The following is a 12697-nucleotide window of genomic DNA, read 5'->3' as shown; positions in this document are numbered from 1 at the left end:
CTGGAAGAAGTCTATTATCACATCAATTAAAAAAAAAAACTTTTGCTGACTCTTCCATTCTTGAGAATTACCATTCCATAGTTCATTTACCTTTACTTGATGAGATACAGTCTTCTCTGTTGCTTTAGCAACTAGCCCACATTTGGTCAGGTAATAATACCTTTCATCCAAGACAGTCTGGGTTTAGCAAGGGTCACAGCACTGAAACACTGTTAGTATCTCATCTAAATGATATTCCAGGACAGGCGGAACAATGTCTTACTTATTCAGTTAGACCCAACTGATCACTCTTTGTTGTTACACTGTCTTCTGGAACCAGGCCTGAAAAGAGTTACCTTGAATTGGTTTTGATCACATTCTTCTTCTCGCTCTTTTCAAGTTCCTCGTGGCACTGTAGTTCCAATACACATCCCCTTTTTTTCAGGCGCTCCACTCAGTTCCATACTGGTCCTTTCTTACTTAATGTGTTTACTGCTCATTTCACTGTCCTTGCTCAGGACTTAGGCTTTACAGCCTATTTATACACCAATGATATTCAGCCTTTGGCCTTCAGAGACAAGCTCCTACATGGCCTCATGAACTGAGAAAGCAATTACAAAGACATTAGAGAAGGTCGAGGAACAAAGGTAGAAGGGAAGGGAAAAGAGTCTAAAATGGACGGTGGTAATCCAGACGCTGAGAGGCATCAGAGTGGCTGGAACAGCTCCCAACAAGGCACCGTAGGGGGTCCCAGCGAGGGCCCAGAACAGCCCGCATAAATAGTATAGCATCATGGATCCATCAACACAAACTTGCCCTTAACCTAGCTAAATCTGAAGCTATTTGATTACCACATGATAATCCTCCCTTCCCTTCTCAATTAACTATACATAAAACACTTGTATTCCTTTAAGTTTCAGCGTTTCTTTTTATTGACAAAAAAATATAATGGAAAACTACCAATAAGTTTGCGTTACAATGAACATAGTACAACCTGCATGCAAACAGTAATATAGAAACCCATCATCAAATTTTTTCCATCCCACCAACCTATATATTTCATCCTCTATCCTCATACACCCCACAACGTCTGGGTCTCTATTGAACATTGTTTAAGAAGATTAAATAAGTATGAAGATATTTCCATTTAGACAACTCAGTAATCTTGAGTGTGGATTAGCCCTCACATTCTGGAACTTTTTACCAGAGGAGCTACGTTTAACTCGAAACTACCTCTATTAAGGAAGCAGGTGAAAGCTGGCTCTTCTCACAAGCCTTTAATATGTGATGACTGACTATACACTCACTCCACACACAGACTAGCTTGCTGCACACCCTATAACTTAGGCCACTTCCTCATATCTTGTTTAACTGTACAAAGATTTGGCCTTGACCCATCTATTTATCCCAATTGACTCTACACCACGCATCTTGTCTCCATCTATATATCCGCACTTGGCCCCTCAGCTACAAAGAAAAGCATTAGCATCATATCTATGACACTTGAAGGTTCTATTGCATTGCTTATTAGGTGTTTCATTGGCATTATGCTGACATTGTATTATATCTATGTTATTTGAATATTCTTCTATGCTATTATGGTATTGTTTGTATTGTACTGACATCATATTTCCAAGTTTACCTCATTTATTGTATTTATGTTTATATTTGGGTCATTTTACTATTGTTATGTTAACAAAATTATAAATTTTATGTTAAACTGGACCTGCTTTACACCACCTTGAGTGAATCTGTTCATAAAGGTGGTTAATAAATCCCAATAAATAAACCTTGTAGATTATTTGAGAAATGAACATGATCTCCCCCTCTCATGCAAGCTTACTTGCATTCCTTTTAGGGAATCCTTTACTTCTCTACGGATTCTATATGACTGCTCCCTATCCTTTGGGCAACAGATTTCCAGTTTCGTCAGGGCTTCTTTTATGGCTCTCTGTAAAGTTAGATCACTAAAGCCATATCTTGATCCTAAAACCTTAAAAATATTACTTCAAGCTTGGTACTCATTATTTAAGATATATTCCCACAGCTGTCAAACTCTTGTATAGTGCTCACAGATATGATCACATGGCTCTCTACTCTGAGATCAACATTGGCACCTATGGCATTCCGCATTAAGGGGTCCTTTTACAAAGGAACACTAGCATTTTCAGCGCGCGCTAAACACTAGAGATGACTACAGGGATAAATGGGCGTTTCTAGCGTTTAGCGCACGCTTATTTTTAGCACGCCTTTGTAAAAGGACCCCTAAATTCAAGATCTTGATCCTGACCCACAGAACCTTTTACACCAGTATCCCTCTTTATCTTTCATCTCTTGCTGTTCCCTTCTGCCCTTCTCACACTCTGCATTCTTCCTCAGCTAATTAGTGATTCCATTTATTTATTTATTTTAGAACATTTATACCCCTCTTTTTGTCACTAAAAGCAACCCCAAAGAGGTTTACAATGAACTGAGAAAGCAATTACAATGACATTAGAGAAGGTCGAGGAACAAAGGTAGAAGGGAAGGGAAGGGAAAAGAGTCTAAAATGGACAGTGGTAATCCAGACGCTGAGAGGCATCAGAGTGGCTGGAACAGCGCCCAACAAGGCACCGTAGGGGGTCCCAGCGAGCACCCAGAAAAGCCAGGACAGCTCTGCATGGCACTCCATGATGGAGAGCTGGCGAAACCAGGGAAGGCTTGAAAAGATGTGAAGAGGCCGGACTGGCCAAGCCGGAACAACATGGTGCAAGTTACACTGAAAACTGCTTCAGTATTGACCACCAGCACCCAAAACGAGTGGAGCAGCAACCAGGAGATGAGATGCCAGAAGCCCAACGGAGCTGCAGCGAGGAACAACGGCTGGTGAACGGCTGAGCACCAGAAGCAGGAGTGGCCCGGAGAGATGAAACGGGAACCGGGGAAGGTCCAGCTGGTGGTTGTCAATCTTGGGAGAGAGAGCAGGGAAGTTGTAGCCAGGAACAAAAGCCAACGCCCTCAGCACAAGCAATTGGTCGGCGGCAGGCCCGCAGAACCACAACAACGGGCAGATCAGACTAGACAGACGGCAACCAACGGCACCCAGGTCCAAAACAGGCATCACCCACTAAGCTTTGTTTAGATATTTCACGTTCTAAGGTGTTTTGTTACCCGACTCTCTCATTATGGAATTCGCTACCAGATTCTGTTGGAACCTTCTAATTACAAATTTAAGGCTGTTTTGAAGACCTAGCTATTTGTATAGGCCTTCCCTGATTCTAACTCTTTCACTTAGGAGGTCTTTTACAAAGGTGCACTAGCGTTTTTAGCTTGCGCTAACCATGCATATGCCCATAATATTCCTATAGGCATCTACACAGTTAGCACAAGCTCATTTTTAGCGCACACTAAAAATGCTAGCACACCTTTGTAAAAGGGGCCCTTAATGTTGTTATAGTTTTATTTCTCTCTTCTTCTCATGTATCAACATTATTTTGGGGCTTTTTGTCTAAGACAAGTATTGTTGTGCTATGCTTCCCCCTTCCCTTATGTTGGTTATTTTGTCTATTAAATATTTTACATAAACAAAACACATTTTATTTCTGCATTTTTACCTTGTTTATGCAAACCGCCATTTATGCTAGTTGGTGATTGCTGCCATAACAAATGGCATTAAATAAATAAGTAATTTTGAAACAACCTATCAGCAGTCAGAACAAAAAGTCATTAACGTTCTATTCATTCCCAAAGAAATGCATTATTTGAAAATTCTGCTTCAACCACTCAGACCAGTTAAAGATTTCAGCAAAGTCAAATAGCTACTCTGATAATTATCATAACCCTGTGCAGCTTGACACATTCCAAGTATGAACACAGTTTGCACAGCTAACCTCCAAGGAAGAAATAAACATGATGGGGTAAATATTCAATCTGTGGTAGTGGGTGGGGGGTTTTTTTAAGTGCTGAAAACTGCAGGCAAAATTAGCCCCAGATATTCAGCACTAGGCCATGTCCAGGCTTCGGCACTGAATATATGGGGCTAAATGTAGATGCACTGGCTGCCGGAGCCTATGCAGGTCCCAGCTAATAATCACCCAGGGCCCGCATAAATATTTAAAGGCTGTATGAAGCCCTGAGAGCCCCCTCTCCGCCACCACAAAAGCTTCCCTCCTTCCCTTCCCCCTCCCCCAGTCCACCACCATGCAGAACCCCTCTCCTCTCAGGGCTACCATAGCTGGCTTGCTCCTATACCTTGCGGCTGCTTGAGGAAAATGGCTGCCACGACCGCTCACAGCACAACACAAGCATTCCCCATCGACTCTGCTGAACCACCAGGGAGCTACGGAAAGCCTGGGGAGTCCTACCTAGACCAGGGGATTGGGGGGGGAGGGGCATTTCAGAGCCTAAATTCACCTGCTTAGCTATGTGGGTCTCTGAACTGAATATTGCCGGCTCCTCCCCAACACCTCCCTCTGTACCTGCCCCTGACTTTTTCTTGGACCAGTCAGTGCCAATATTCAATATTAGGCAGCTCCAGGCAATTTAATCTGGCAGGAGCCTCTCCTGCCGGCTTAAATCGTTTTGAATATTGGCCAGAATATTTTTAACAGGTTAGTATTACGTATGTGGTAGCATTCCGTAAGGTAGGTGCAAACTCAGTTCAGTCCAACCATTCCAATATATAGCAATATTCAGACATGCCAACAGACCTGTATAAAAATAAGGGGCATGGTTGCAAGAAAAAGGATTAAATACTTCATATATGGAAAAAAAAAAAAAGTTTTAAAGAACAGTCAAATGGAATCTAGATACACTGTTAACCCATTAGTGCCCAACGTTCACATATGGTGCCTTATTATGGGAACACTGGGCACTAATGAGTTAATACAAAGTAAAAGTCAAGTTGACAGTCTGAGGATTAAGCTCTAATACCGCTGCTGCTTAATATCAAGAGAAGTACTCCGCCTGACGCTGAATCAATCTTCCCTGCATTCAAATACAATAACACTTTTTTAAGCCTGATCTATTATTATTTGTCAAATATTCTTAACATGGAGAAATTAACACTGGGCTCAACAAAATTAGTTCAACTGTACCTGAACTTTTAACTTGTTCTGAGCTTGGATCTGGAAAGATGGTAATGAAATTCTAGAGATGAGTACTAATTGACAACAAAATGAATATTAGCACAATATATGAATACTGAGAGCGAATAAAGTTAGAATATAATCGCACCATACGGATTTCTTTCTAGATCATAGCAGGGTGAAATTAAAAATCACTTATCTGACCTCTTTCAAGTTGCCCTAGTTTTAAATAAGGTTTTAAACACTGTACAAGAAACCAGTTATGGTCTGTATAAACTGAAGATAACTTTGGAAGCAAAGTTAATATAATTATGTCAGAATCAAGATGATTTCATTTACACTAAAGTAGCAGCTAACTTACTAATACAACATTTGCACTGTAATGACAGCAAGTTTGGCACCCTATTAAAAAGACACAGCTAAAACTTCTGAACAACAAGCACTTTTGGAATTTCAGGCCAGCAGAATCCTAAAAGATCAACAATAGCTGGCAATATAAGGAGGACACATATAAGTCTTGGAAAATCATCAGAAATTAAATGTTATGATCTTTGCTAATACTATCAGTAATGATTTAGCATAATACTAGTCGTCAAGGATTACTGTCTGGTAAAAATTTGAGAGTGTTGAAATGGAGACGGTGCCACAGGTTAATCGGACAAACCTCTTGTAGTTCACCTACCCAACATTTGGCAATCCAACAATACCGATCTTGAGCGATGTTCCAAATCTTCCTATAATCGGATGTTGTTTAATCCCATCACCTCCCTTTTTGGGGGGCATCTGAAATTACAAATGAAATCTTTAGGGACACAGACTTCTTTTTATATTTATATTCCTCAAAAGCAAGCCGGCTACAAAGATGAATACGGAATGAAGCACTAATACTTTCAGGCACATTATACACCTTTTGGGCAGCCACAACAAAGACCACATATATTCAAAGTCTAACCTAAAGAAAATATTAGCAACTCACAAGATATTCCAAAATCAGAGTACAAACATGGTTTCCATCGAAATCAACGTGGATTCTACCCTGCAAGCATGCACATCAGCTGCCAGCCTCCAGACAGCGTACTAAATATAACTGGGAATGACAGGCACTGATTGCTATTTTTTAGACGTGACATCTACCACCACCACAAGTGTCAGTCAGGGCGGCGGCAGCAGCACACCCTACCTCACCCCTCCTGCAAGGTCCCCCATCCACCAGGTGCTCCGGAGGCGTGGTGACGAGGCCTGGTCTTCCGGCCCGGTGCTTTCTCACAGGGCTGAGCAGACCTTAGTGCAGACCCACGCACACACAGAGAACAGTCGGACAGGCCCCCGCGTCGGCTCTCACCTTGCTTTAATTTAAGGACGTTGTCCCAGAGGTTGTTGCTGAAGAAGAGAGCGCAAGCAGGTGGTGATGCTGAGAGTCCTATCCAAAACCTCCTTGGTCACACCACGCACAGCACCAGCCGCCGGCTCAGGCGGAAAGGGAGGAACCCGTGCGGACAGCCGCTTTCCATTGGATGCATAGAAAATGGGTGAAAGGTCAAGCGCTGTGCGTGGAACGCGATGGGAAGCTGCGTTCATCGCCTCGGCTATCTTGAAGAGACTACTACGAGAGCAACCTCGAAGGCTGAGCGAGGCTCGCGGACACCGGCTGAAGGAGGGTGGGGCTAAGATCGGAAGCTCGAGCCGGTGCAGGAGAGAGGGTTCGGGAGCAAAGGCAGAGCCAGTATCTCGTACGACTGGAAGCGCTGTAGAAATTATTTGTAGTAGTAGTATCTCACCAAAACCAATACAGATACACGTACACACACTCGTACGCATGCACCGGCACAAATTTGTCAAGCATTCACCCACATACCAGCAGATACGTACAAAGAAAACAGGTATGTGCACATATAAACTGGCAATGCAAGGGGCAGGAGAGGCTAAGTGCATTTCGGTTTTGGTGCCGAAACTTGCCCAAAATCCATCTGCCCGGTTTCGGCCAAAGTGCTTCAGCCACAGCTCTGGCTTCAGCTGAAACAAACCGGGTGTTTTCGGTGGAATCCAAGAAAAGGATCTGGGTGTCGTCGTCGATGATACGCTGAAACCTTCTGCTCAGTGTGCTGCTGCGGCTAGGAAAGCGAATAGAATGTTGGGTGTTATTAGGAAGGGTATGGAGTCCAGGTGTGCGGATGTTATAATGCCGTTGTATCGCTCCATGGGTGCGACCGCACCTGGAGTATTGTGTTCAGTACTGGTCTCCGTATCTCAAAAAGATATAGTAGAATTGGAAAAGGTACAGCGAAGGGCGACGAAAATGATAGTGGGGATGGGACGACTTTCCTATGAAGAGAGGCTGAGAAGGCTAGGGCTTTCAGCTTGGAGAAGAGACGGCTGAGGGGAGATATGATAGAAGTGTATAAAATAATGAGTGGAATGGATCGGGTGGATGTGAAGCGACTGTTCACGCTATCCAAAAATACTAGGACTAGAGGGCATGAGTTGAAGCTACAGTGTGGTAAATTTAAAACGAATCGGAGAAAATGTTTCTTCACCCAACGTGTAATTAGACTCTGGAATTCGTTGCCGGAGAACGTGGTACGGGCGGTTAGCTTGACGGAGTTTAAAAAGGGGTTAGATAGATTCCTAAAGGACAAGTCCATAGACCGCTATTAAATGGACTTGGAAAAATTCCGCATTTTTAGGTATAACTTGTCTGGAATGTTTTTACGTTTGGGGAGTGTGCCAGGTGCCCTTGACCTGGATTGGCCACTGTCGGTGACAGGATGCTGGGCTAGATGGACCTTTGGTCTTTCCCAGTATGGCACTACTTATGTACTTATGACCTCTCCTCGTCTTCCTTGAACAAGAGTTGCCTTTCCCTGCCCCCTATAGGTGCCCCTGCAAGCATATCTTACAATCCATGGCAGTCTGAGTGTGGTTAGGGAAGGAGTGATCCCCAAGCACTTCCTGCCCATACTGGCTATACTCTCAAAATGGCCGCCATTATACCCGTGCCCCCTCAAGCTTTTCTTATAACCCATGGCAGTCTAAGAGTGTAGTTAGGGCAGGAGTGACCCCCAGGCACTCCTGCCCATACTAGCTCTACTCTCAAAACAGCTGCCATTATATCTAGTGACAATCTTGTAAGACTGCCACAAGAGGTCACAGCAACTATTTTGAGAGAGCTGACATGGGCAAAAGCTACTGGTCACTCCTGCCCTGACTATACTACTGGACCACAAGGTAGTCGGGGAGGGAGAGCTACTCTTTGTATTCTTTTGTGTGTATGTAGTGTGTAATGCAACTGCAAATAATGCAGTTATGATCTTGCATATTAAGTAGAGTGCTCCAAATAAATACTTTTGATGCAAAGTTTTGCAGGAATTTAAGTCTATAAATTTGGGATGTTAAGCTCCTTAGGAATTAGCTGCTCTGTGGAGCTATGACATCAGCTGTCACTCCAAATGTGGGACTCAGTCAGTCGTAAAAGCAGTGTGGCTTTTAGCTTCAGTTTTCATTAACTGAGGTCCATGTGTAGAGGCTATTTTGCTTGGAGGTAAAATATGGCCTTTTATTATTTAAACTAGTAAAAAAGGCCAGTTTCTGTTTTAAAGGAAACGGGCGCTAGCAAGGTTTTCCTCGGAGTGTGTATGTTTGAGAGAGTGAATGTGCGAGTGTGTGACAGAGAGAGAGTGAGACTGGGTGTGTGTGTGAGAATGAGAGTATGTGCCAGGGTCCCCCCTTTTTCCCAGTTGCAGGGTCCCCCCTCCCACCCAGTTGCAGGGTCGGTCGCCCTCCCTCCCTCCCAGTTGCAGGGTCTGTCTGTCTCCCCCCTCCTTTTGTCCTCCACATTTTAAGGCACTGTCTATCCAGTTGAAACAGCTTTAGACTTGTTTCAGATGGAACAACAATTTAAAAACGACAATGTGAAGCAGCAGCTCCTAGGTTTGCTTGTTTTTGAGTGTATACCAATGACTGCTGTGTAGGGGAGTGGAAACAGAGATTAAACGTCCTGCAGCATCTCGTAGGTTTGCTTGCTTTGTGACTTCACCCGAGGCACAGCCAATCAGTGGGATTCATGACGTCAGTTTGATCTACAGCACCTAACAGACCACGGTTCCAGGCAGCCTCAGAATGTTAGAGATGAGAATTATTATATAGGATTATTATATGTATTCTGACTTGGATATTACTTGGGCGATTCTAAAGAATTTCCAGGCTCTGTTGGGTATATTAAAGATGCAGTGTCTTAATCAAACCTGTGGTGTGCGGAAGCTAGATTCTATGAGAAAGCAAACTGCAGTGATTCTTTTAAAGAACAAGTATTGGTCAGCTTATAGTGTTAGTAGGAAAATGATATTACAATGAAATGAAATTTATATAAACTTAGAAAACTAGAAAATAATTTGAGAGAAATATATTTAACATCAACGTGGTTTTTTTATTCTGGATTGTGCATCAGTCTGGTAGAATGGCCACCACAGTGTGGACCAGTGTCTGAACACTTTCACCCTATTTTTGTAAGAATCTATATCATGCTTGTCCTTGTTCAGTTTTATAACTAAATACAAAATGGGAAACATCTCAATATTACTTTGTCTTGTTACTTGTGCACAGTTTGGATAAGCATAAAAAGCTGGCAGTAATGATTTTTTTTCACAAGTTCTCTCAACGTTCCTGTCTCAGAGGATATTTAACTACATCTGCATTGCCTTGAGAACCTAAACATGCCAGACCTGTTAAGAAGTCCTTGTTAAAATAGCTCTCCAGTTGTCAACCTGTGCTTGCAGTTCCTGGGACTGGAGAGTAATAATCTCCTGTAGGTTTAGCAGATGGCAGCGGACTGCAAACTCTGACAGTCCCCAGTGGTCTCGCTGGTTCACACTGATACAACCAAACTTTAGTTTTTGGTTTTAGCTTTGCCCAAACCCTGGGGATAGGATTCAGCTGCAGTTTCAGTTTTGGCCAGAAGTGTTGACAGTTTCTGTAGCTGTTTCAGTTTCGGCCAACCTCTAAGGGGCACACAAGGGGAGAGGGGAGGGCCATACCCTGCATGCTTTCCCTACTAGTTATAGCAGAGGTTTGGTACTTTGTCAGTATTTGGCTAGAGTAGCATTTTTCCCCAATGAGTGTTTCCAGCTGTGTCTCCATATAATGAGCAGCAGCTTTCTCAGGCTTTTTATCTGTCTGTTATAGACTGAGATGCAAAGAAATACAAATTAACCAAAAACATAACAACAATAAGGTTATATTTTTTTATTGGACTGTGAATTCATTTTGAATTGTTAGCTACCAAAAGCTAATCAAGAAATGTATGTCTAATATAAAGGTTTCATCATTTTGGTTTTTATTTGTAAACCTTTATTTCTGTACATTCAAATGGTCTAACAACTAGGGGGGGAAGGGAAATGGGACTTGATATACCGCCTTGCTGTGGTATTTTGCAACTACATTCAAAGCAGTTTACATATATACAGGTACTTATTTTGTACCTGGGGCAATGGAGGGTTAAGTGATTTCCCCACAGTCACAAGGAGCTGCAGTGGGAATCGAACCCAGTTCCCCAGGATCAAAGTCCGCTGCACTAACCACTAGGCTACTCCCTGTGATTTTTATCTGGAGACAATATGAAAAAAAAAAATTTGTGCTCACAAAGAGTGCACTCTTTTGCAACAGTGTGTGTTCTTTGCTGACGGTGTGCACATGTTTTAAAGTTTATTTTGCACAAACACTAGTAATTAATGTCATGAGTACACTGATGTGTAGCTTTAATCTGGCAGGGAGGGGGATGGGCTAGTACTGTAGGGGCACATAACATGGAAAAAGATGAAGTAAATGACCAGTGGTCTGGGAGCCACCAACCGTCCATGTCAAAAGTAGTGGCAATTCCCTGAAAACATGTAAGCCTATGCTTCTCATGGGTATCCTTGGGTTAGCAGCTACCCCAGGCCAAAGTTCTTGAATCAGCACCATCTCATGCTTGAGGTTTCTTCCATTTTGTGTCTATATGGGGGAAATGCTTAGGTCAAATGACCCAAATTCTGTCTCACAATAAAGTTTTACAACTGTACAATCTCTCGTCGCACTCTATGGATAAAGCAGAGTTGATGCTGTGTTGATACTAATTGCTAGAGTTTATGCAAAAGAACTTAAATGCAATTTCATCATTTAAGGTGCAAAGGCCTAAATGAGACCCCCTAATAAAATACTCCAGGAGAGACCAGATCTAAGATAAGAACATAACATAAGTGCATTGTCATACTGGGACAGACTGAAGATCCATCAAGCCCAGTATCCTGTTTCCAACAGTGGCAAGTTGAGGTCACAAGTACCTGGCAAGATCCCAGTACATTAAAATAGATTTGATGCTGCTTATCCTAGAACCTTTCTTTTAGGAAGTTATCCAAACCTTTTTTAAACCCTGCTAAGCTAACTGATTTTACCACATTCTCTGGCAATGAACATACAGGTACTTATTTGTACCTGGGGCAATGGAGGGTTAAGTGATATGTCCAGAGTCACAAGGAGCTGCAATGGGAATTGAATCCAGTTCCCCAGGATCAAAGTCTGCTGCACTAACCACTAGGCTAATCCTCCACTCCTAACCAAAGTTAGAATTGTTTCTTTATTTCTAGTCTTGATACTTCAGTACAGAAGCTTAGCAAGAAGTGTAACTTAATGCAAAGAGAAGTTCCAGTTGCAGCAAAAATGCTGAAGTATCAATTTCTGAGTTTTTGTAGGTTCTTTTTTTCCCTTTCTTATTCCTTTCATCCTATTCATTTTTTGCCAAATGCATTTTATTTTGTGGGTATTGATTTACTAGTGGTTGGCATGTGTTGACACCATTATTAAATGTTATCTGCGACAGGACCCATTTTATGGACCTACCTTATGGTATCCAATGAGCCCTGCAGCACATAATGCATGCTAACAATGTAAATGACTCCCCATAGTATTATAATCTTGTGGTGTAAGTAGACTATACTTTCCTCCCCCCATCCCCCCCCCCCCCCCCCCCCCCCCCCCCACGCACACCTATTTATGCTTTTTTACATTATTATTTAAGCATTATTTCACAATAGGTTATAAAATCTAAGTGGGTACCTGAGACAAAAGAGAAAATTACTTGCCCCCTTCAGCTTTTTGTGGTACAGTAAGAGATGTAACCTTGGACTATAACATCTGGTGTTCTGAGGATTAACACAGTGGCACCCAGCTATCCTCAGTATAGTACATAAGAATAGCCATACTGGATCAGACCAGTGGTCCATGTAGGCCAGTATCCTGCTTCCCAGCAGTGGTCAATCCAGGTCACAAGTACATGGCAGAAACCCAAATAGTAGCAACATTCCATACTACTGATTCCAAGGCAAGCAGTAGCTTCCCCATAGCTCAATAGCAGACTATGGACTTTTCCTCCAAGAATTTGCCCATACCTTTTTTAAACCCAGATATACTAACTACTGTTACCACATCCTCTGGCAATGAGTTCCTGAGCTTAACTATTCGCCGAGTGAAAAAATATTTCCTCCTGTTTAAGTATTTCCATGTAATTTCATTGAATGTCCCCTAGTTTGTATACTTTTTTTTTAATTAAAAAGTGATTCACTTTTACCTGTTGAACTCCACTCAGGATTTTGTAGACCTCTATCATATCCCCCCTCAGGCAT

The 12697-nt window shown here is 42.5% G+C and overlaps 1 protein-coding gene across 2 annotated transcripts in view; it reads right to left on the bottom strand.

The window, feature by feature from the left end:
* The window catches only part of OLA1 (Obg like ATPase 1), a 410460-nt gene extending 403943 nt beyond the window's left edge, over nucleotides 1-6517 (bottom strand). Inside the window, exons 1-2 of one of the 2 annotated variants that reach the window (XM_030209701.1) lie at nucleotides 6388-6517; nucleotides 5728-5828 (exon numbers count right to left, since the gene is read on the bottom strand). In XM_030209701.1, coding sequence (XP_030065561.1) covers nucleotides 5728-5828 — 101 coding nt within the window. In that variant the 5' untranslated portion in view covers nucleotides 6388-6517. Of the gene's footprint in view, nucleotides 1-5727; nucleotides 5829-6225; nucleotides 6323-6387 lie in introns of those variants that run through there. The other variant, XM_030209702.1, reaches the window with a different exon arrangement.
* Between the last annotated feature and the right edge of the window lie 6180 nt (nucleotides 6518-12697).

Source organism: Microcaecilia unicolor, chromosome 7 (genome assembly GCF_901765095.1).
Source record: "Microcaecilia unicolor chromosome 7, aMicUni1.1, whole genome shotgun sequence".
NCBI classification, from domain to species: Eukaryota; Metazoa; Chordata; class Amphibia; order Gymnophiona; family Siphonopidae; genus Microcaecilia; species Microcaecilia unicolor.
This window is presented reverse-complemented; position numbering and strand designations above follow the sequence as displayed.